General features: G+C 46.0%; 1 protein-coding gene across 1 annotated transcript in view; it reads left to right on the forward strand.

Moving 5' to 3' along the window:
- Positions 1-3,302: 3,302 nt before the first annotated feature.
- The window catches only part of IFI30 (IFI30 lysosomal thiol reductase), a 38,549-nt gene continuing 17,128 nt past the window's right edge, over positions 3,303-24,723 (forward strand). The window contains exons 1-3 of the mRNA XM_040326910.1: positions 3,303-3,469; positions 18,417-18,611; positions 23,672-23,746. Coding sequence (XP_040182844.1) covers positions 3,353-3,469; positions 18,417-18,611; positions 23,672-23,746 — 387 coding nt within the window. The 5' untranslated portion in view covers positions 3,303-3,352. The remainder of the gene's footprint in view (positions 3,470-18,416; positions 18,612-23,671; positions 23,747-24,723) is intronic.

A 24,723-nucleotide genomic window follows, 5' to 3' on the forward strand; every position in this document is an offset into this window, starting at 1 on the left:
AATTCCGTAAGACCCCTTTCACACTGAGGCACTCTGCAGACACTATGGCCCAGATTCTGAAAGGACTTACGACGGCGCAGCGCCATGTACGCCGTCGTAAGTCCTAATCCGACCCGTCGTATCTATGCGCCTGATTCTTAGAATCAGTTACGCATAGATATCCATTAGATCCGACAGGCGTAAGTCTCTTACGCCGTCGGATCTTAACTGCATTTTTTTTTGACCGCTAGGTGGCGCTTCCATCGAATTCCATGTCGAGTATGCAAATTAGCTAGATACGCGAATTCCCGAACGTACGCGCGGCCGACGCAGTAAAGTTACGATGTTTACGTTAGGCTTTTCCCGGCGTATAGTTGCCCCTGCTATATGAGGCATAAGTGCGGCGTACCAATGTTAAGTATGGCTGTCGTTCCCGCGTCGAAATTTGAAAAAGTTACGTTGTTTGCGTAAGTCGTCCGTGAATGGGGATGGACGTCATTTACGTTCACGTCGAAACCAATGACGTCCTTGCGGCGTACTTTGGAGCAATGCACACTGGGAAATTCCACGGACGGCGCATGCGCCGTTCCGCAAAAACGTCAATCACGTCGGGTCACAGTAGTCTTACATAAAACACGCCCCCTGATCCAAATTTGAATTAGGCGGGCTTACGCCGGACGATTTACGCTACGCCGCCGCAACTTACGGAGCAAGTGCTTTGAGAATACAGCACTTGCCCGTCTAAGTTGCGGAGGCGTAACGTAAAGCGGATACGTTACGCTCGCACAAAATTACGCCGCTGGACGAGAATCTGGGCCTATAATGCTAAAAAAAGCGCCTGCAAAGCGCCCTGAAAGAGCCGCTGCTGTCTCTCCAATGTGAAAGCCCCGAGGGCTTTCACACTGAAGCGGTGCGCTAGCAGGTCGGTAAAAAAAAGACTTGCTAGCAGCATCTTTGGAGCGGTGAAGGGGCGGTGTGTACACCGCTCCTGCCCATTGAAATGAATGGGCACCGCGGCTATACCACTGGAAAAGCACTGCTGCAGTGGTTTTAACTCTTTTTCGACTGCTAGCGGGGGTTAAAAGCGCCCCACTAACGGCCGAATAGCGATGCAAAATTGACGGTAAAGCGCTGCTAAAAATGTCGGCGCTTTACCGCCGACGCACCCACCGCCCCAGTATGAAAGGGGCCTAATTAGGCTGAAAAAAGTTACAGCCATCTAGTTCAACCAATAGAAAAAATAAACAAATATAACATTTTCATATACACAATCCTATATGCACAGTTAAACAGAGGAAGGCAAAAAAAAGAAAAACAATAAAGCACAAATTCAATTTGCTCCAGCAGGGGGGGAAATTCACTGGTGTAGATTCACGTACCGGCGCTTCTTGTTACGGCGGCGCAGCGTATCGTATTTACGGTACGCCGCTGTAACTTACAGGAGCAGGGACAGTATTCACAAAGCACTTGCTCCGTAAGTTGCGGCGGCGTAGCGTAAATGGAGCCGGCGTAAGCGCGCGTAATTCAAATGTGGAAGGGGGGGCGTGTTTTATGCTAATATGTGATGACCTGACGTGATTGACGTGATTTACGAACGCCGCATGCGCCGTCTGTGTACATATCCCAGTGTGCATTGCTTCCAAGTACGGCGCAACGACGTATTGGTTTCGACGTGAACGTAAATTACGTCCAGCCCTATTCGCGAACGACTTACGCAAACAACGTAAAAAATTCAAATTTCGAAGCGGGAACGACGTCCATACTTAACATTGGCTGCGCCTCCTAATAGCAGGAGCAACGTTACGCCGAAAACGACTTACGCAAACGACGTAAAAAACTCCTGCCGGGCGCACGTACGTTTGTGAATCGGCGTAACTAGGTAATTTGCATAATCTACGCCGAAAACGACGGGAGCGCCACCTAGCGGCCAGCGTGAGAATGCACCCTAAGATACGACCGCGTAAGAGACTTATGCCAGTCGTATCTTAGGCTAATGTCGGCGTATCTAGCTTTCTGAATACAGAAAGAAGATACGGCGGTGCAGATTTGAATTTACGCGGCGTATCTATAGATACTAGGGTGACCACATTTCCAAACTGCCATTCAGGGACACCCCCCCCCCCCTTCCTAAAAAAAGATAACTTTTTATAAAAATAAATTTGTGACCCCCCCCCATAGTTTTTACTGGTTCATCCTGGGACCTGTAGTTCTTCACTAGTTGGGGGGGGGGGGGGTCACATCTTCAGCTCTGAGGGGTTCATGGTGGGATCTGTAGTCCTTCACTTTTGGGGGTCACATTCCCCCCAAAGGTGAAGGACTAAAAGTCCCAGCATGAACTCCTAATATCTAAAGATGTGACCCCCCCCCCCCAATGTGAAGGACTACAACACCCAGCACAAAACCCCTGAGATCTAAGGGTGTGATCCCATAGATTTCACAGGTTTATGCTGGGACCTGTAGTTCTTCACTATTTGGGGGGCAGGGGGTCTCACATCTTCAGCTCTGGGGGGGGGGGGGGGGTAAAGGACTACCAATCCCAGCATGAACCGATAATATCTAAAGATGTGACCCCCCCCATTTTGAAACTCCCAGCATGAACCCGTGAGATCTAAGGGTGTGACCCCATAGATTTCACAGATCTATGCTGGGACCTGTAGTTCTTCACTAGTTTGGGGGGGGTGTCACATCTTAAGCTCTGAGGGGTTCATGCTGGGACCTGTGTCAGTTTCATTCGGGGACACTGTATTGTCCCAGAGTGAAGGTGCCCGGGACAGACCTGCAGAATGCGGGACTGTCCCGGGCAATCCGGGACACGTGGTCACCCTAATTAGATACGCCAGCGTAAATTCTCTCTGAATCTACCCCCTTCTTGATCCCCAGGAGGCAATCAGATATTCCCTGGATCAGCTACCCCTGGTGTTATTACCTATATCCAGTTATATCGTGTGCATTTATTCATTACAGAGTAGCTGGGACTTCTAGTTCCACAACCCCTATCAGTTTATTTCACCATCCCTGACTCCTAAATTGTTCCTGAGATCTGTAGCCAGTTCTGAATAAAGTAAATACTGACATTAATCCCCCATGGTGTCCTGCATTAGCAGAGACTTAGTGACATGACCTTGGCACAATTAAATGTCATAGGTAAACTTTGCTCCTATGTATCACACATGAGCACCTCATTGTATCACTTTGACCATTTGTTTGGCTCTAGTTCTGCTTTAAACCAAATCTTTGTTCTCTGCATAGACGGTGTATGTGTAAAGAGAAGTAATGTGGGAGTATCAGGAAGAGGCTGAGATTTGGAGGAGTGGCTGAGTATTTATAACTCCTTTCTACTTACACTTTCTCATTAGACATTACTGAGCACACAATGAATTCCGCTGTACTTCTCGTTATCTTATTCTTTGTGGGTACATCAGCCACACTCAAATGTCAGCATCCTCCAAGTCAATGGTGTTCCTCCTGGGAAATCGCTAAGGCCTGCCAGGTAAGCACAAAAAAACTTGTTTTGGAAACTTCATGTTTTGTAGATATTTCCATGTTAGCGAGCGTTTACTGCTTGTAGTCTCATTTATTTCTCATACTTTAGTTGTACTCACTCGCCTGCTGTAAATATTCCACCCAGTTTGATTTAGAAATAAGTGACATTTATTAGCAGAGCCGATTAACCTGTAATTCCAGTGTGCGTGGACTTTATAGTCTGCTTTAAAAGAAACGCGAGAGCTTGGTTTCTTTACACGTTCACATGATATTACATGATTCTATATAAAATGATTATTTAAAATGGTACAGGTTCACACTACCATGACTTCAGTACGACTTTGAAGCTGACTTTACCAGAACAGAAGTCAATGCAAGTCGTGCCGAAGTTGCAGCAAAAGCGCAGGAACCTTTTTCTAAGTCGGAGCGACTCAAGTCACTCCTATTAGAACGGATCCATTGCACTTAATGGGGCAAGATTTGTAATGTAACTTGTGCTTTCAAAGTCGGAACGCATGTCGCTCCAGTTTGAACCTGTGAAACAAATCTTATAACAAGTTAAAGTTAAAAAAAAATGTATTCCCTGCAAGGCAATGTCATAATGTGCTGGTATACATTAGAACGAAGCCCTCCAGTGCCGCAATGTCACGGCTGACATCTTCCAGCTACATGAGCGGCCGAGGGCATGATGACGTCACTCCCGCACGGGAGCCGCCATTTACGGCGTGGGCTCTGAAGTCATGTGAAATTATGTCATCGGCTGCATGCACTTCGAATATCTACTAAACGGTGCAAGTTTAAGAGATATTCAAAGTATCTACAGGTAAGCCTTATTATAGGCTTACCTGTAGGTACAAGTAATATAACAGAGTTTACTACCACTTTAAAGTGGTTGTAAACCCCTTTTTAGAACTTGTATAAGGCCCCATACACACAATAGAATCCATCCGCTGAAAAATCCCAGCGAATGGGTTTCAGCGGATAGATTCTATGGTGTGTACAATCCAGCGGATCTGTTTCCGCGGATTTTTCTCCCATGCGATGGATTTCCAGCAGATAAATATTTGAAGACATGTCTTCAAATCTATCCGCTGGAATCCATCCCAACGGATTGATCCGCTGGTCTGTACAGACTCACCGGATCAATCCGTCCAAAGGGATCCCCCGCATGCGTCGTAATGATTCGACGCATGCGTGGAATTCCTTATATGACTGCGTCGCGCACGTCGCCGCGTCATCATCGCGGCGACGGCGCGACACGTCATCGCCAGAGGATTTCGGCGCGGATTTCGATTCGATGGTGAGTACACTCCATCGCATCAAAATCCGCGCAAATCCTCGAGAGGATTTATCCGTGGAAACGGTCCGCTGGACCGTATCCGCGGATAAATCCTCCCGTGTGTACGGGGCCTAAGGCTTACCCATAGGTACTGTAAATCTCTCCTAAACATAGTCGTGCACACAGGGTGTGCCAGGTGTGCCTGGGCACACCCTAATCACCCTGTGCTGCACAGATTTCCCCTGCTGCTTGGCTGCAGAGAAAGGGACTGGGGAATCTCTGTCCCTTTCTCTGTCCCAAAAGTGAGATATCCTGATATTTTACCAAGGCTCCCAATAGTAAACAAAAAATAAAAATAATCCATTACTGTAAAGAAATATTGTAAAAATGAAACAAATAAAATTATTGCAAAAAAGTAATAATAAAAAAATAATAAAAATAAACTACTAACTAACTACTAACACCAATCTCCGCACTACTGACACTGTCCACTGCTCTACTGATACCAACCTCTGCCCTACTATTAAAGCGGATGTTCGCTCAAAAAAAAATATTAAAAGCCAGCAGCTACAAATACTGCAGCTGCTGACTTTTAATATTAGGACACTTACCTGTCCTGGAGTCCAGCGGCGTCCGCAACAGAGGACGGGCGATCGCTTGTCACCCTGCTGCTCCCCCTCCATCCACGCTGAGGGAACCAGGAAGTGAAGCGCTCCGGCTTCACTGCCCGGTTCCCTACGGCGCATGCGCGAGTCGCGCTGCGCCCGCAGATTGGCTCCCGCTGTGTGCTGGGAGCCGAGTGTTCCCAGCACACAACGGGGGGGGGGCGACGGGATGTGACGCAATGCCCACCCTTTTGTCTTTGAATGCCGGGCCGGACGACGGGATGTGACGCAATGCCCGTCTTTTGCCCTTTTGTCTTTGAATGCCGGGCCGGAAGTGGGTGCTAATACCTGTCTTTAGACAGGTATCTGCACCACCCTCCCCCCTGAAAGGTGTCAAATGTGACACCGGAGGGGGGGGGGTGCCGATCAGCGCGACTTCACTTTAGGGTGGAGAACCGATTTAAATATATATATATTTATATATGGGGTGGGGTGCACACCCTAATGCAGTGGTTCTCAACCTGGGGGTCGGGACCCCCTCGGGGGTCGAATGGCAATTTGCCATGGGTCACCGAATCCTGGGCTGTTCCTGAAGCCCGCACCACTCTCCTAGCCTTTTTGCGACCGAGCCAGAAACACAGTGAGTAACACTACCTGTGATTAGAGTTGCCATTAAAAGTCCCCACTACAGTTCTCAGATCAGCACATGACCTTGATCAAGAGCACCTATGTTAGCTGATCAGAACTCCCCCCAGCATTGCCACTGATCCCAACTCCCCGCCAGCACTGCCACTGATCCCACCCCTCACCAGCACTGCCACTGATCCCACCCCTCACCAGCACTGCCACTGATCCCACCCCTCACCAGCACTGCCGCTCATCTCATTCCCTCCACCAAGGAGTAAGAGAAGGAATACAAATAGAGAATACATGGAAAGGAGAGAAAAAGAGGGGGAGGAACAAAGAAAAAAGGGAGAGAAAGAATAGGATGGGGAGAGAAAAAAAACAAGAAATTAGGATATAGAGAGATAAAAGGGAAAGAAAGGAGAACAAAGAGAAATAGTGGTACAGCCTAAAATGTACCATAAAGGGTTTTAATACTGTATGAGTGGAAGGGACCCAGGGAGCGCTAAATGCCGTGGGTTAGGGGCGCAAATTACTCCCCTGCCTTGGGTGCTGACAACCCACGCTACAAAAATAATTTTGCTGTTAGGGGTCCCCACAACTTTGGAAAATGTATCAAGGGGTCACGGCACTAGCACGGTTGAGAACCACTGCCCTAATGCAATAGGCTGTGCACACCTATGCTCCTAAATGTCCACCGTTTAGGAGATATTTACCTTGTAGTGCGTCGATGATGTCATTGGCGCATGCACTGTGAAGAAACATCCCTCCATACCGTTTCTTCCTGAACGAGTGCCGTAGGGTTGCCACATTATCCCTTTAATCCAGGACACACATGAATTACACAGGTTCTGAGGCTGATTTAATGCAGAGTGAGTGAGTTTAAATACCACCCTAATCAGCCACAGAACCTGTGTAACTAATGTGTCCTGGATTAAACGGATGATGTGGCAACCCTAGAGTGCCGTGACTGGTGGCTCCGGCATGCATGCGCAGGAGTGACGTTACGCGGCTCCGGCCATTCACAGAGCCAGAGTCCTCGACCGCCGGAAGGAAGAGGGGTGAAGATGGATGCGGCCACCAGCGGGTACAGTATGCAATGCATACTAGCTCATTATGCTTTTACTTTGCAGGGTTTGCAGGAAACAAAAGAGGAAGTAAAACCTATCAGGGTATACTTCTTCTTTAACTACTTAACCCCCGGACCATATTGCTGGTCAAAGACCAGAGCCCTTTTTGCGATTCTGCACTGCGTCGCTTTAACTGACAATTGCGCAGTCGTGCGACGTAACTCCCAAACAAAATTGGCGTCCTTTTTCCCCACAAATAGAGCTTTCTTTTGGTGGTATTTGATCACCTCTGCGTTGCTATAATAAATATCCCCTAAAAATATATAAAAAAAAAACATTTTTTTTCCTCAGTTTAGGCCGATACGTCTTCTTCTACATATTTTTCGTAAAAAAAAACGCAATAAGCGTTTATTGATTGGTTTGCGCACAAGTTATAGCGTTTACAAAATAGGGGGCATTTTTTTAAATATTTTTTTTTTACTAGTAATGGCGGCGATCAGCGATTTTTTTCGGTACTGCGACATTATGGCGGACACTTCGGACACTTTTGACACATTTTTGGGACCATTGGCATTTTTATAGTGATCAGTGCTATAAAAATGCATTGGATTACTATAAAAATGCCACTGGCAGTGAAGGGGTTAACACTAGGGGGCGGGGAAGGGGTTAAGTATGTTCCCTGGGTGTGTTCTAACTGTAGGGGGAGGTGGACTGACATGGGGAAATGACTGATCTTCTGTTCATACATTGTATGAACAGAAGATCAGCATTTCTCCCCCTGACAGGACCGGGAGCTGTGTGTTTACACATACAGCTCCCGGTCCCCGCTCTGTAACGAGCGATCGCGTGTGCCTGGCGGCGATCGCGCCCACCGGGCACGCGCGCGGGAGTCGGGGGCGCCCTAGTGGCCTGCGCGAGAGCCGACGTATAGCTATGTGCTCTCGCGCAGGGGAGCCGACCTGCCGCCGTAAAAATATGGCGGCTGGTCGGCAACCAGTTAAAGGCTACATACACACGGTTCCTCTGGAAACTATTTGTGAGACATGCTATGTGACGCATGGAGGTAAAAAAAAATGCCACCTTTTTTACTGTTTTGAAATGAGATGCATTGTTGTTAAATGAACAATGCATGCAGCTAAATAAAGATCAGTAATTTTTATTGGCTTGTATACAATTTTTGGCCAATTTTTGGGCATTTTGCTAAGGCATCTCTAAAGAAACCTAAAGGCTCCCCAGTGTTTCTGGGCACCCTGGTTGGAAAAGGATGCACTAAACTTTTGCAAGTAAACAATTCCTTTGCAAAGTATACAGTATGGTCATCCTTTAGTAAATCACCATATGAGTTTCAGTTTGATATACTCTGAGAGGTACAGAAGATAACATTTCTGAGTACACACATGAGCAGGTAGTAGGGTTGACACTTTTTCTTCAAGCCAAACCTGAACACTTTAGCAGCGCACAGCAAAATATATATATATTTCTAGTATACACTATAGCAGTGATCTCCAAACTGTGGTCCTTTGCTAGTCTTTATCCAGGCCTTGAGTCATTATTCCTCCCATTGACACCAACAATGGGGCAGTATTCCTTATGCTGACATCAACGATTGGGCATCAAGAGCGCGCCTCCTGAGTGTTCCGTGATTGGCGGAACACTAATTTTCCCAGCAGAGCCTCTGTTTAGTGTTCAGCCTATCACGGATGTCCTCTCATCCGAGGCTGAGGCTGAGGATGAGAAGGCATCCGTGATAGGCTGGATGGCCGCCGGCTCCCTCTCCCCTCCTCCTCCCTCCCTCACAGTCCAGGGCCGCCCGCCCGCCCGCCGAGTCACCGACAGCCAGGCTACAGCACAGCAGGGAGCGCCCATCCCAGCCATGGCACCAAGCCAAGGACGTAAGGTAAGCACTCCACCACCGAGCGGGCGATTAAATGTGAAGTGACTGTAGTGTAAAAGTCATCTATACCGTATTTATCGGCGTAAACCGCGCACTTTTTTGCCCTGAAAATCAGGGCAAAATTGTGGGTGCGCGATATACGCTGATACCCGCTTCCCACGCTGAGTTTGAACCACTGCGCCGGCATATACCGAGCGCAGTACACTCGGGTATAGTCGGGCAGGCTCTGCTCCTCTCGCGGTCACGTCCTGTGCGTCCTGTACGTCCTTTACGCGAGAGGAGCCGAGCCTGCCCGACTATACCCGAGTTTACTGCGCTCGGTATATGCCGGCGCAGTGGTTCAAACTCAGCGCGGGAAGCGGGGATTGAGCAGGGAGGACACCACGATGGCCGCAGAAGGACGCCGGACCGGATGAGGCCGCCGATGGACGACTGGCAGGACGCGATGGACGACGGGCAAGACACAGATGAGGGGCATCCAAACTAAGTATTTATTTTTTTTCCAGGAATTTTTCTTCAAGTTCGGGGGTGCGCGCTATACGACGGGGCGCGTTATAGCCCGATAAATACGGTATATGTTAAATATACGTGAGTCCATTCTATGGACTCACATAAATGTATTACCGTATTTATTGGGGTATAGGCGTGCTCCCGCGTATAGCGCGCACCCCTAAAGTTGCCCCAAAATTCCTGTGGAAAAAAGTTTTTGTACTTACAGTTTGGTGTCTTGCGCGGCGTCCATCGGCGGCCTTGTCGGGTCCGGCGTCCGTCTCCGGCTTCGGGTGTCCTCTTCGTCGGGTGCGGCGTCCTCCCCGCTCGTTTTCCGCTTTCCCGCGCCGAGTTTGAATACTGCACCGGCATATACCGAGCGCAGTACACTCGTGTATAGTCGGTAATGCTCGGCTACTCTCGCGCTCACGTCCTGTACGTCCAGGACGTGAGCGCGAGAGGAGCCGAGACTGCCCGACTATACACGAGTGTACTGCGCTCGGTATATGCCGGCGCAGTATTCAAACTCAGCGCGGGAAAGCGGGTATCGGCGTATATCGCGCACCCACGATTTTGCCCTGATTTTCAGGGGAAAAAAGTGCGCGGTATACGCCGATAAATACGGTATATATAGATGACTTTTACATATTTTTTTATACACTATAATTTTAATGCACTATATTGAAGGAGAGCGCTGGACTTTTTTTTGTATGTGCTTTGTTTGTGAAATGATGATTTTTTTTTAAATTAGGGTGTTAAAAATTTTACACAAATTGGATTTTTTTTTTGTTTGCTACGATGAGAGTTTCCCTTTTATAGCTAAAATTGAAAGCGATACAACGGATTATCCAAAAATTCATAGCCCAAAACTGAAGGAGGGTTAATGGGTTATGCTAGCTGTTTTTAATGTTTGTCTGACAAATTTTAAGTGCCTAACACTTGTGGTTGATTTTTTTAATTTTCAAAGGTTAACGTGTGAGTGTGAGAAATTTTTGCTGAGCTACATGAGCAGAGAGCATCTTTACACCTTTCTGTCCTCCCAGCTTATTATAATGGCACACTTTTTACCATAGGGGATGCTAGAGCAGAGTCCTCTAAGGCCTCGTGCACAATGAGCATTTGGACTTTTCCTTGCATATGTTTGGATGATGCAAGTCAGCAGAGCTTCACTTCTGGGAGAAAAGTCCCCTGCAAAATGAGCAGCATATTTGCCTTTACTAAACAACCCCAAGGTTTGTCTCAGACACTACAATTGATTACCCCCATTGTTTGCAAGAGGAACTATTCCCACCAATGGCCTACATTCCATTGGGCAAACAGTTCTGGATGTACTGCTTCTTGCCATCGAAATATAACTTGCGGAAGAAAAGTAAAAGCAGGTGGGCAATTAACAGCAACAATAGTCAAAATTAAAAACTCCCCAGCACCAAATCTAGCCATCCAACACAGAGAACCTACCTATAAACTTTTTCATCCATCTACAAAAATACAGGTTTTTGTTCTATATTTAAAATACAACGTTGTAGATGTGTCACGCCACCACATCAAGGTGCCTTTGAAAGCGTGATCCTAATCTGTGTGTGCACCCAAATGGCATTATAGGAAATATAAAGAAAATAATTGAACGAGTAACTGTAAAGCCGCGTACACACGATTGGAATTTTCCATCGGAATTCCGATGAAGCTGACTTCCATCAGTCTTGCATACACGCTGTCAGACTAAATTCCCACCATCCAAAACGCGGTGACGTAAAGCACTACGACAAGCCAAGAAAAATGAATTTCAAAGCTTCCGAGTATGCGTGGGTTTTTTCTCCGTCGGCGTTGCACACAGACGATAGGAAATTCCTATTGTTTTTTTTTTCATCGAAAAAAATAAAACATGTTCTATTTCTAAACACTGATGGAAATTTCATCGGAAATTCTGATCATGTGTACGCGGCATAACCTTTTTCAATACATAAATTATGAAAATAAATATTCTCAAGTGAAAAAGGAAAGGTGGTTGTAGAAGTGAACGTGATCAGGCTAACATAAATAGCTACCAAGCACATGCAAATCATTTTTTCAGTTCCCAACCTGAATTCCCAGAGGACAACCAAATGCAGAAGTTCTCAGCAGGCAATGCAGACATCTAGCATTTAAACAAAGTCAGAGTATAGTATTATCAGACGAAGAATGTGTGTGATGCCACGTTGGATGAACTTGCTAACAGAATAATTAATATTTATTTTTTTCGGATGCAATTATTTTTATTAAGTGCAACAGTTTTAAAGACAATGGCCCAGATTCAAGTAGAATTGCGCAATATTTTACGATTTTGCCCTGCGCCCCCGCAAATATTTTGCGCCTTATGCCGCGCAGATTTTAGCCTGCAGTCGGTGTAACGAGGTTCCTGAATCAGGAGCACTCGTTACACCGGAGCAAGAAAGCACTTGCGCTGCGTAACCTATGGTTGCGCGGGCGCAAGTGCTTCTTGAATCTGGGCCAATGAGATAATAGGAGGTACAAATGTGGTTAGCAAGGCACAATGCCAGTCCAGTAGAGCTCCAGGTGAAGCTACCCGCAGCTTGAAGAGCAGATATGCGGGTATAGTAGACTGATTCCTAAAGCCTTGCCATAAACCCGGAAATTCCAAACATTCAACTTTCCAGTGCCATCAAAGTTTCAATACTGAATGAATCAGAACAGTAAAATAAAAGGCTCTCAAGAGAAGGACTTTACAGGCAGTCCCTGGGTTACGAAAAATATAGGTTCTGTAGGTTTGTTCTTAAAGCAGAGTTCCACCCAAAAGGAGAAGTTCAGCTTTACACACGCCCCCATCCCCTGCTACATTTGGCATGTATTTTTTTTTTTGGAAGGGGAGCGGGTACCTAGTTTTGACAGGTACCCGCTCCCACTTCTGTTTAGAGTGCCAAGGTGATCCAAAAGGAAGTTCTCCTCCCCCCTCCCTCCCTGCAATCTTCTTGGCCCAGAAGACTTCAGGACCATTCAGCAGGCGCAGCAGGCACCCGGCTGCTGTGACAGCCGGGTGCCCACAGTTGAAATGGTTGTGAGAGGAAAGGGATGCGAAGCGACAGTTCAGGTGACCATATCGTTGGATCTTGGGACAGGTGAGTGTGTGTTTATTAAAAGTCATCAGCTACACTTTTTGTAGCTGTTGACTTTTAATAAACACAAAAACTACTAGAGCTTTGCTTTAAAGTGGAGGTTTACCCTAAAACAAGTATATATCATTCAATCCAGCATACTGCCGACATGTACAGTATGTTGATGATGATTTTTTTTTTTTTTCGGTTTACATACCGTAGTTTAGGTATTTTCCCCCCCGGCTTCCAGGTAGTGAATCCCGCAGGAGTGGGCGTTCCTATTCAGAGACTAAGTGATTGACGTATGACAAAAGCTTCACCCCCGGCGCATAATGCGCGGCACCAGTTTCCGAAAGAAGCTTTTTCAGAAACTGGTGACGCGCCTTTTGCGCCGGGGGTGAAGCTTTTGTCATACGTCAATCACTTAGTCTCTGAATAGGAACGCCCACTCCCGCGGGATTCACTACCCGGAAGCCGGGGGGAAATACCTATACTACGGTATGTAAACCGAAAAAAAAAAAAAAAGCATACTGTAAATGACGGCAGTATGCTGGATTGAATGGTATATACTTGTTTTTAGGGTGAACCTTCGCTTTAAGTTGCATTTATATGTAAGTAGGAACAGGTACACTTTTTTATTTGTAACTCCAGACAATAAATTATTTTTAGTTTTGGATAGCAAAGGGGTGGGTTAACTGGCCATGCAGTGATGGGGAATTGCTGACAGCTCCGCTGGAGAGTAGGAGGCAGCATGCGGTGAGCAGCAAGATGGCCAACCATGCTGCCTCCATTCTTAAAGTGGTTGTTAAGCCGCTGTGCCCACCTTATACAATCCTCTCTGTTGTCTAATGCTAAGTGCCCCTGTGTACATGCTTTATAAAAACAATGCTTTCTGCCTTTTTTCCAAGCGCTGCTCATGTGACCAGCTGGCTCTCCCCTCTATTGAGCTGACAGCTGCAGGGGGAGGGACTGAGGATCCCCCACAGACGTCAGTCGGGAGGGGAGGAGGAGAGAAGCGGCCAGTCATCTGAAATAAGGTACAGACGGCATTTTCTTTTATAAAGTCATTTACACAGGGGCACCTAGCATTAGAAAACAGAGAGGATTGTATAAAAAAGTTAAAGTTAATTCAGCAGAGGGAGCTGAGGGGGCAGACACCCTTTAGCTGACAGGTAGGGAGGGGAGGGGCCAGAAGGAGAGACAGAGAGCAGAGGGGAGTGCAGCGGATGATGGAGGCATGTAAACTGACCACGGTGTCAGGGCTCAGCAGCCATGATATACCGTGGTCAGTTTACAGAGGGGAGGGTAGAAACTGGCAGGATCAGCCAGGTATTTCAGGTGATACAGGGGGACAAATTACACTGCACAAGCACTGTGCTGTATAACATGTTTTAAGGGAACAGGACCTATTTTGTTTTAGGGTAACACACACTTAAACAGAAGATTGTACTTTTTTTCTGATGGAGGAGTCTACTAATGTGTTATTACTTTCCAGTAGATTCTATGGGAAGCTCCCTCTTTCCTGGTAGTGTTGGGAAATTTCATATGGTCAGGCAGGGTGGTATTCCACCTCAACATTGCTTTAAAGCATTTTATACAAAGCCTCTGTGCACCTTACTGCACTTTTAAAGCCTGTCTCCTGGGAAAGTAAAAATCCTTCATTGCATCGGAGCTTCCCTCACACTGCAAGGGTTAAATGCTTGATAAGGTCTCACAGGCTTCCCCCGCACTGCTAGACCAGGGTCTGCATCTGCTTCCCCCTTACCTATCGGTGGTCATAGGTCTCCTGACTTCATCAAGTACTATGCAGGACCCATAGCCCTGCCTTCGACATGAGAATGCCAAGAGATAGTCCGCTGCTGGAGCATAAGGGAGTGGAGGAGAGTTCCAGCTGCCTGGAGTTTGAGGGACCAGGTAAGTAAAAGTGTTTTTGCTTGGAAACGAAAGAATGCATTACAATACAATACAATACAATACAACACAACACATTACATCACTTCTGAAGTTGTATTCTGTAGTATGAGAATTTTCGTAACTTTAGTAACCTATTGGTTTTCGATGTGAGACTAGCATAAAAAAAAAAAGAGGTGATAATTTTTCTGATATTCTCATTGTGTGTAAGAGGCTTATAAGGCCCCGTACACACGAGGGGATCTCCGCTGGAAACGGTCCGCCGGACCGTTTCCAGCGGAGATTCCTCCTCCGGATTTGGATCCGATGGCTTGTACCCACCATCGGATCAAAATCCGCGCGGAATTCATCCGCGGTGACGTGTCGCGCCGTCACCGCGATGATGACGCGGCGACGTGCGCGACGCTGGAATGTAAGTACTTCCACGCATGCGTCAAATCATTACGACGCATGCGAGGGAGGGGAGCGGATGGATTGATCCGGTGAGTCTGTACAGACCACCGGATCAATCCGCTAGACCCAAATCAAGCGGATACATTTCTTAGCATGCTAAGAAATTTATATCCGCTTGAAATCGATCCAGCCGAGGAATCTCCGCGGATAAATATCCGCTAGGCCGTACAGACGACCGGATTTATCCGCTGGAACTGATCCGCGGATCAATTCCAGCGGATAGATCCGGTGGTGTGTACGAGGCCTAATTGTTGGCTGAAATTTACTCTGCTGCAGCACTACTGTGAAGGTCAGTTTCGGCTGCCCCTAACAGTAATGGAACCATTGCTGCAGGTTTGAATCCACTCCAATGGTGGACAGTGGGAGAACCATTAGGCTCCGTTCACATCTCCACGTATGGGGGCTTCAATTGTGGTAAAAATGTGTAAATAGAATCGCGGGAAGCCTATCGTCCCAAAAAAGCTCCTGTTTTTCTTTTGGGGCGACAGGCGTCCCGCGATTGTGTTCAGCCATTCAGCGATTTTCGCTTGCGTTTAAGGTGCTATTGGAATCAACGTGCGACGCATCGGGATCGTGCGGGCGTCCCACGATTTGCTGCTATTACAAATCGCGGGCAGGATCACAGTGATTCCGCCAGCGATTCGGAACTCAGAGATGTGAACAGAGCCTAGGGGACCTCTCAGAACCCAAGTTGGGAAACCCTGATATATGATTACCGATATCTTTTATATACAATTATCATTGTTATATTGTATATCCTTTTTATATAATTATCTTCTTTTTTTTTTCTTTGTAAGAAAGAACACTTTGTAAAACAGTAGTGAAGCTGAACATATAATCTTTTATTAAAGACTAGCACTCTACCAAAGTAAAATAAGGGTTATTATGTATGTTTAATCAAAGATAGTGTATTATCTCAGACAAGCTTTTTCCTTATCCCAGATATATTGGGCTGGAAATCCCCTATCATGTGTTTCATGATTCATCTCTTAGGTTTCACAAGAATAATTTTAACCACTTGTGCTGCATCAGGTCACAGCACATGAACTAATACAATAAGATATGAACCGCAGGGACCTTTATTCGTTTGTTTAGCATTCGCAGAACAGTTGAAGTACAGTTTTAGGAAAATATCTGCATAGCTTTGATATGGTATTATTTGATATTTACTGCACTGTTATATGCCTTACAACCATGTTTGATATCACAAGTTGTCTAATACTATTTTAAAATGTTATTATACCCTTTAGTACCTGGTAAGTTCTTTAAGGAAGGTGTGTCCCCTCTAACAAACACCATTCTGATGCTAGCTAGCAATGGGTTCTTCCTATAGGTGTGCGCAGCCTATTGCATAGGGTGTACACTAGGGGCCAGATTCGCGTAGCTCAGCGGATCTATAGATCCGCTCGATCTACGTGAATTAAGATCCGCTCCCGCAAGTTTAGGAGGCAAGTGGCTAATTCACAAACAACTTACCTCCAAACTTGCGACGGCGGATCCTAAATCCCCCGGCGGAATTCAAATTCCGCGGCTAGGGGAGTGTACTATTTAAATCAGGCGCGTTCCCGCGCCGATTTAAATGCGCATGCGTCGTCCGGGGAATTTCCCGGCGTGCATTGCTCCCACTGACGTCACTAGGACGTCAGCGGTTGCGACGTGAGCGGGACTTGCGACGCGCGTGTTCGTGAATCAGCGTACGCAAACGACGTAGGAAAATTCAAATTCGACGCGGGAACGCCGGCTATACTTAACATTGGCTGCGCCTGATAAAAGAAGGGGTAAGTATACGACGGAAAACCGATACGGAAACGACGTAAGAACACTGCGACGGGTCCGCGTACGTTCGTGAATTTGCGTATCTCGCTGATTTACATATTATTTATCGTAAATCAGCGGGAACGCCCCCGGCTCCATTTTTAAATTGAAAAAAAGATCCGACAGTGTAAAACATTGTAACACTGTCGGATCTAGCCCTATCTATGCGTAACTGATTCTATGAATCAGGCGCATAGATAGGACCAGTGTAAGTCAGAGATACGATGGTGTATCTGTAGATACACCGTCGTATCTCTTTGTGAATCTGGCCCTAGAGGTGCGCATCTTCACTGGTCTCGCGACTCGATTTGAGTACCATTATCTAGTCACTGATTTGATTTGATTCTGCGATGCATCACGATTACTGCTCATGGTTTTCACCCAAAAAATTGAGTGGAAATGTCCAATAAGCCAGGGCTGAGAATCCCCCGCTGACATCATCCAGGAGGAGAGGAGAGAGCAGCGAGTAAACGACAGTCATGTGAGCACCAAGGGGTGCTCTGAAATGCGGTATATAGCTACATATTTTTTTAAAAGCATCTACAGTGAGGCACTTGATGTACAGGATTCAATAAGACACAGTTATTTTAACCTGTAAGTAGAGTATGCTGGGAGTGCTCTCCCAGGAGAGGCAGGTCAAGTCGGGATGACGACATCCGCCAATCGTGATTAAGCCGGTCCCTGTATCGATGCAGAATCGCGGGTGGCTGAATCATGATGCATCGATGCTACGATTAAATTCAACACATCTGGGCCTGGATTCTGGCCCCGTCGTAACTCTGAGTCCGAGCCGTCGTATCTATGCGCCTGATTCTTAGAATCAGTTACGCATAGATTTGTATTAGATCCGACCAGCGTAAGTCTCTTTTACGCCGTTGTATCTTAGGCTATATGAGGCGTACATGAGGCGTACCAATGTTAAGTATAGACATCGGGCCAGCGTCAAATTTTTCACGTTTTACGTTGTTTGCCTAAGTCGTTCACGAATAGGGCTGGGCGTCATTTACGTTCACGTCGAAAGCATTGGCTTCTTGCGGATTAATTTGGAGCATGTGCACTGGGATACTTTCACGGACGGCGCATGCGCCGTTCGTAAAAAGCGTCATTTACGTGGGGTCACATTAAATTTACGCCGGCCTATTTACGCTACGCCGCCGCAACTTTGGTTTGAGAATACGGCACTTGCCTGTCAAAGTTGCGGAGGCATAACATAAATAGGATACGTTACGCCCGCACAAAGATACGCGGTTCTACGTGAATCCGGGCCCTAGTGTGCGCCCCAAAGCTCAAACACATATGCCTTTTTCTGCAGCCTCAGCTGCACTGGACAGTGAATGAATGGGAAGTGCTCTGTGCTGAGCGGTAAACACAGTATACATAGTATTATGTATATTATTTGTTTCTATTACTATTTTATTAGTTATCATTCTCACAATTCATAGTTAAGTTCTGTTCACTTTGTGTCCAGCTAGGTTTTGTGAGATCAGCTACAATGAATCTTATGGAAAGATGAAAAAGGTTGAACACTACACTTTGTTGGCAAGCTATAAGCAGATATCACCGTGTGATAAAATACTTGTATTAAGAGCTGCTCACTCATATATCACGATACAAAAAAACAGCAGTGTGCAATTTTGAATAGCCCATATCAACACTTGGATCATATGAATATAGAAATGTAACTATTTAAAGCAATTGAGTGAAATGAATGTGTTTTGTATTCAGGTGGAGGAGCAGTGTCTGGATTACAATAACCGTAAAGACATCAAAAAGAACAATGAACAAAACGTGAACTTGGAACTTTATTACGAGAGTCTTTGTGGGGGCTGCCGGAAGTTCCTTGCTCTTCAGCTGTACCCCACATTTCTAATGTTATATGACATTATGAATATTACACTGGTGCCTTATGGGAATGCACAGGTATGAGCCTACATTTACATTTCACAGACTGGCTAATTTAAATGTGGAAAGAACAAGTCAGATTGTGTGCCACAGTTTCCTGTTGACTGAATCTTAATATTTTTATGACTAGTTGTTTCTTAAGGGTTCTTTCAGACAGGTGGTAAGAAGTGATCTACAGGGTGGGCCATTTATATGGATACACCTTAATAAAATGGGAGTGGTTGGTGATATTAACTTCCTGTTTGTGGCACATTAGAATATGTGAGGGGGGAAACTTTTCAAGATGGGTGGTGACCATGGCGGTCATTTTGAAGTCAGCCATTTTGAATCCAACTTTTGTTTTTTCAATAGGAAGAAGGTCATGTGACACATCAAATTTATTCGGAATTTCACAAGAAAAACAATGATGTGCTTGGTTTTAACGTAACTTTATTCTTTCATGAGTCATTTACAAGTTTCTGACCACTTATAAAATGTGTTCAATGTGCTCTCCAGTGACATGCGGCGAGTGCTACGTTGTGGGCTCTTGCTGAATGAAGCTAGGACAGCCACTGGTGTTTCTTCATTAGTGACAGATTTCATACCTCCACATTTTGGCAAATCCAACACTGAACCAGTTTGACGAAACTTAGCAAGCAGTTTGCTAACTGTAGCATGGGAGATGGGTGGTCTCGTAGGCTGTCTTGTATTGAAATCTGCTGCAATGACCCGGTTACTGCGTTCACCAGACATCAAAACAATTTCTATCCGCTCCGCACTTGTTAACCTCGGCGACATGTCAATGGTTGTAAACAAAGAGAAACTTGTAAATAACTCATGAAAGAATAAAGTTACGTTAAAACCAAGCACACCATTGTTTTTCTTGTGGAATTCTGAATAAGTTTGATGTGTCACATGACCCTCTTCCTATTGAAAAAACAAAAGTTGGATTCAAAATGGCCGACTTCAAAATGGCCGCCATGGTCACCACCCATCTTGAAAAGTTTCCCCTCTCACATATACTAATGTGCCACAAACAGGAAGTTAATATCACCAACTCTTCCCATTTTATTAAAGCGGTGGTTCACCCTCCATGACAACATTCTAGCATAAAATGAGGCATAGTAGCGCGAGCTACTGTATGCTACAGTATGCCTGTCTTTATTTTTTTATCCCCGTACTCACTGTGCACTCGTAGCGACAAGATTACGACTCTCCTCGGGGAATGGGCGTTCCTATGGAGAGAGTAGATGACACCTTCCCGACACCTGTTTTTTTTTTTCTTTTGTTCTTTTTGTACTTTTTTTTTTTCTTTAAGGCCGAATGGCAATTTTACCTTGCGGCCAATGCCACAACTTCCAGGCAAGCATTTGGCTCACATTTGCAGTGCGACTCCATTGATCTCAATGGGCGGTTTCACTTGTCAAATTCTGCAGTTGGATTTAAAATTGCTGTGGCCCAGCATGCACCAGTGTGAAAGAGTCCATAAGGTGTATTCCTATAAGCACTAAAAGCATATCTATTTTACCATCTTGAAACGTATACAAAGATAAAGATACCTCTTCCCTAAACTCACCACGAGATACGGGAATTGAGCAAGGACTTTACTCAACCATGGTCACTCAAGACTGAAATGCCACTTTTGTTTTGTATATCTTGCAAAACATCCCAATACTGGTTCTCGTGATAAGTCTTTAAAACATTGTATTACAGCATCATTTTGTCACTGTGGTTATCTTTTAATTACAAATAAACAATTTTGCAAGAAACTATAGAAAGCATGTGAAGAATACGTTAATTAAAAGGAGGAGGGATACACAGAGCAATCATATGGGATAATATAATGTACACCTACAGTATACATTACCATAAGTAAATGAGGAGTTACATATATAAGTTATCTATAGTGATGGCTAATTCAGATCAATATATACATTTGAGTTCTTCTTCCTATGCCAAGGCTCATTTCAATCAATAACAGTATAAACAATATGTAAACTTTAACAATACCCATAAGGCCGCGTACACACGACCGGTCCATTCGATGAGAATGGTCCGACAGACCGTTTTCATTGGTTCACCGCTGAAGCAGACTGATGGTCTGATGTGCGTACACACCATCAGTTCAAAAACCGATCGGGTCAGAACGCAGTGACGTAAAACACACGACGTGCTAAAAAAACGAAGTTCAATGCTTCCAAGCATGCGTTGACTTGATTCTGAGCATGCGCGGGTTTTGAACCGATGCTTTTGTGTACTAACCATCGGTTTTGACCGACGGTCAGCCGTCCATCGGTTCGATTTTAAAGCAAGTTCTCTAATTTTTGTCCGAAGGACAACAGACCGATGGGCCGTACACACGGTCGGTTTGGACCGATGAAACTGAACTTCAGTCCGTTTTCATCGGTTTTGACCGGTCGTGTGTACGCGGCCTAAGGGTAATATTCCTGGTTTTACAGTTAAAACAAATTTGACAAAACATAAGACTAAGATAATTTAAGGCCTGTGGCACCCTGTTATAGAAGAGAGAAATACGTTTTATGCATGCTGTGGCAAATGGTGGCTGTGGCATGATTGAGTGTAACAGTAAGGCCCCGTACACACGAGAGGATCGATCCGCTGGAATTTATCCGCGGACCAGTTTCAGCGGATAGATCCTAAGAAATCTATCCGCTGGAATCCAGTCCAGCGGATTGATCCACTGGTCTGTACAGACTCGGCAGATCAATCCGTCCGATTCCCTCCCTCGCATGCGTCGTAATGATTCGACGCATGCGTGGAAGTCCTTATATTACAGCGTCGCGCACGTCATCATCGCGGCGACGGCGCGACACGTCACCGCGGAGGGAATTCCGCGGGGATTTTGATCTGATGGTCCTAGGCCTTAGAGTGGCTCATGGGGGCATGATTAAACAGAACCTGTGCCTATTGACTGTATACACTGCACACATATGCAGCAGTCCTTTTATCCACACAAAAAATAGCTAACAATGGCAAAGAAGAAATGATCCTGTGCAGATGGTGTCACCAAAAAGAAAAATTGGGAAAATATAAGCAAAACAAAGGTGGAGGAGGGGGAAGCTAATAGTGTGGACAGGCAGTACAAAAAAATAAGTTGATGGTGGAGACAGGCAGACAGTGAAGGAAGTTGATGGTTGGGACAGGCAACATAGAAGGGGACATTTGATGGTGGAGCAGACAGTGGGGTATATGATTTTAGGGACAGACAGTACAAAGTGGCAGTTGATGTTGGGAACAGGCAGTATAGAGAGGAGAGCAGATGGTGAGGACAGGCAGTACATAGGGTGGCAGTTGATGACGGGGACATGCAGTGCAGAAGAGACAGTTGATAGTGGGGACAGGCAGTACAGAGGGGAAAGCTGATGATGGGGACATGCAATGCAGAAGAGTCAGTTGATGGTGGGGACAGGCAGCACAGAGAGGGAAGTACAAGGTGGGGACATGCAGTGCATAAGTGTCAGTTGTTGGTGGTGAGGCAGTACAGAGGGGGAAGTAATGGTGGGAACATGCAGTGCAGAAGAGGCAGTTGATGGTGAGGACAGGCAGTACATAGGGAAAAGCTGATAGTGGGAACATGTAGTGCAGGAAGGCATTGATGGTGAGGACAGGCAGTACAGAGGGGGCAGTTGGTGGAGGGTACACACAGTACAAAGGGGGAAGTTAATAGTGGAGAACAGGCAGAACAGAGGTCAGGAGGAGACTCCAACAGCCTTGCCCCCCAAATCTCAATTGTCTCCCATCGTTAACCCTCACACTGAACTTGGGCCATATTCTCAGAAGAGTTACGACGGAGTATCTCAGGAAACTCTGTCGTATCTCTCTTTTTTGGCCCCGGGTATCCATGCGAGTGATTCCTAGAATCATTTTCGCATAGATACGCTGAAGATCCGACATGTGTAAGTCACTTACACTGTCGGATCTTAAATGTAATTCGCCGCCGGCTGCTAGGTGGCGTTTACGTTCAGGTCTCATTTGTTTATGCAAATGAGCCTGATACGCCGATTCCCGAACGAAATCGCGTCGCGTAACCGTCGCTTACGTCGTTTGCGTAAGCGTAAAGTTACCCCTGCTATATGAGGGGTAACCTTACGCCAGTCCCACGTATGCCATGTTAAGTATGGTGTCGGGTCCGCGTCGTCTTTTCACGTCGGGTACGTCGTTTTCGTAAGTCGTTCTTGAATACGACTTTACGTCAATGACGCACACGTCGGCGTCATTGACGTTTTCCGTCGAGAACTGGAGCATGCGCACTGGGCTATTTTAAGCCCGGCGCATGCGCAGTTCGAACGGCATGGGGGCGCGCTTAATTTAAATACAAGCCGCCCCCTTGGAATTACACAGGGATACGCCGGGCCAATTACACTACGCCGCCGCAAACTACGGAGCAAGTGTTTGGGGAATACAGCACTTGCTCCTGTAAGTTGGGGCGGCGTAGTGTAAATAGCTTACGCGCCGCCACAGGAACTACAAGAATCTGGCCCCCTGTCTTTAAGCTTGGGGGGGGGGGGGGGGGGTTGGCAGGAATTGGTATTGGATTGGTAGTCCATTCCCAGGCTCTGAGGTAGACCTCTCTCCTCTGCCCTGGTTTTTATAAGTCCAGGGAGTGAGGCTTCCAATAAGTTCAATTACACTGTAGCTTCTTTCCCTTTCTCTTCACTCCAGCCAGGCTGTCCAATCAAGTAGTGAGGAGAGGGATCCAGAGTGACATCCACTACTATACCCAGGCTAAGCAGCTACTAGACATGTGGCAGAAGAGCGCTTCCCAAATCAAATTCCCAATGTATTCAATGAGTACAGTGAATCCCATGAGACTTGAGGCCTGTGTGCACTGCATGTACTACACGCACTATGATTACCTCACTGTAGAGAATCACGTAACTTAGGAATCCCAACAATCATATTTCATACTTATTTGGACCAATCTGCCTGTATAAATACAGGAAAACTAAAAAAATTACAGCTTATGGGTTTGCCAGGTTTGTAAATGAATTCACTCGTGTCCAGTTATATGTTTATTTCCATTGCCTAACAATACAAGGAGCATATTTTTAGTCTTATGTTTTTATCTTTTTTGTCAGGAAAAAAATGTTTCAGGAAAGTGGGAATATGTATGCCAGCATGGACCTGAGGAATGCTATGGAAATGCCATCGAGGTTTGTTGAAATTACTGTTTGAAATGTAGAAATTTCATACAAGACTCTGAAAGTATCTGGTGCATTATATCAAGTACTGTACCGTTTTTCTTGAAAGGTTTAAAAATCTAGGAAAAGAGAATTTTTGATAAATATATGAAAAAAGATATTGCTGTAATATATACTCTATGGCCTGGATTCACGTGGCACTTACGCCGACGTATCTCGAGATACACCGTGTAAGTGTAAATGTGCGCCGTTTTATCTGTGTGCCGTGCCCACAGAACTAGATACGCCTGAAAATAGGCTTCCTACGATCGACGTAAGTTTCCTACGCCGTCGTATCGTGGGCGCATATTTACGCTGGCCGCAAGGGGCGCTCCCATTGATTTACGATTTGAATATGCAAATTAGTGAGATACGCCGATTCACGAACGTACTTGCGCCCGGCGCATTAATATACGCAGTTTACGTAAGGCTTACGTCCGGCGTATAGTTATTCCCCATCTATGAGGTGCAACTCATGCAAAGGTATGGACCAGGGAACAGCCGTCATATTTTACGTCGTTTACGTAGCAGTACGTGAATATGGATGGACGTAGGTTACGTTCACGTCGTAGGCAGTGATTCAACGTATCTTAGGCATTCGTTCCTACGTGATTCTGAGCATGCGCATTGGGATACGTCCATGAGCCGGTGCATGCGCCGTTCGTTATTCGTATCTTGATGGCGCTCGGCCCATCATTTACATGGGGTCACGCCTCATTAGCATAGCTCACGCCCACTGCCACTTACGACGAGTTACGCCGAGGGAACCCAGCGTACATTTGGGAGCAAGTGCTTTGTGAATACTGTGCTCGCTGCTAAGCCGGCATAGCGTATATTCGATACGCTACGCCGGCATAACTATGCGCCAAGGTATGTGAATCCGGGCCTATATGCCTGCATTTTGTCATACAGGTTTCCAGTTACATCTTATAAAAGATAAGCATGCTACC

The sequence above is a fragment of the Rana temporaria genome, chromosome 1 (assembly GCF_905171775.1).
Source record: "Rana temporaria chromosome 1, aRanTem1.1, whole genome shotgun sequence".
In the NCBI taxonomy this organism is placed as follows: Eukaryota; Metazoa; Chordata; class Amphibia; order Anura; family Ranidae; genus Rana; species Rana temporaria.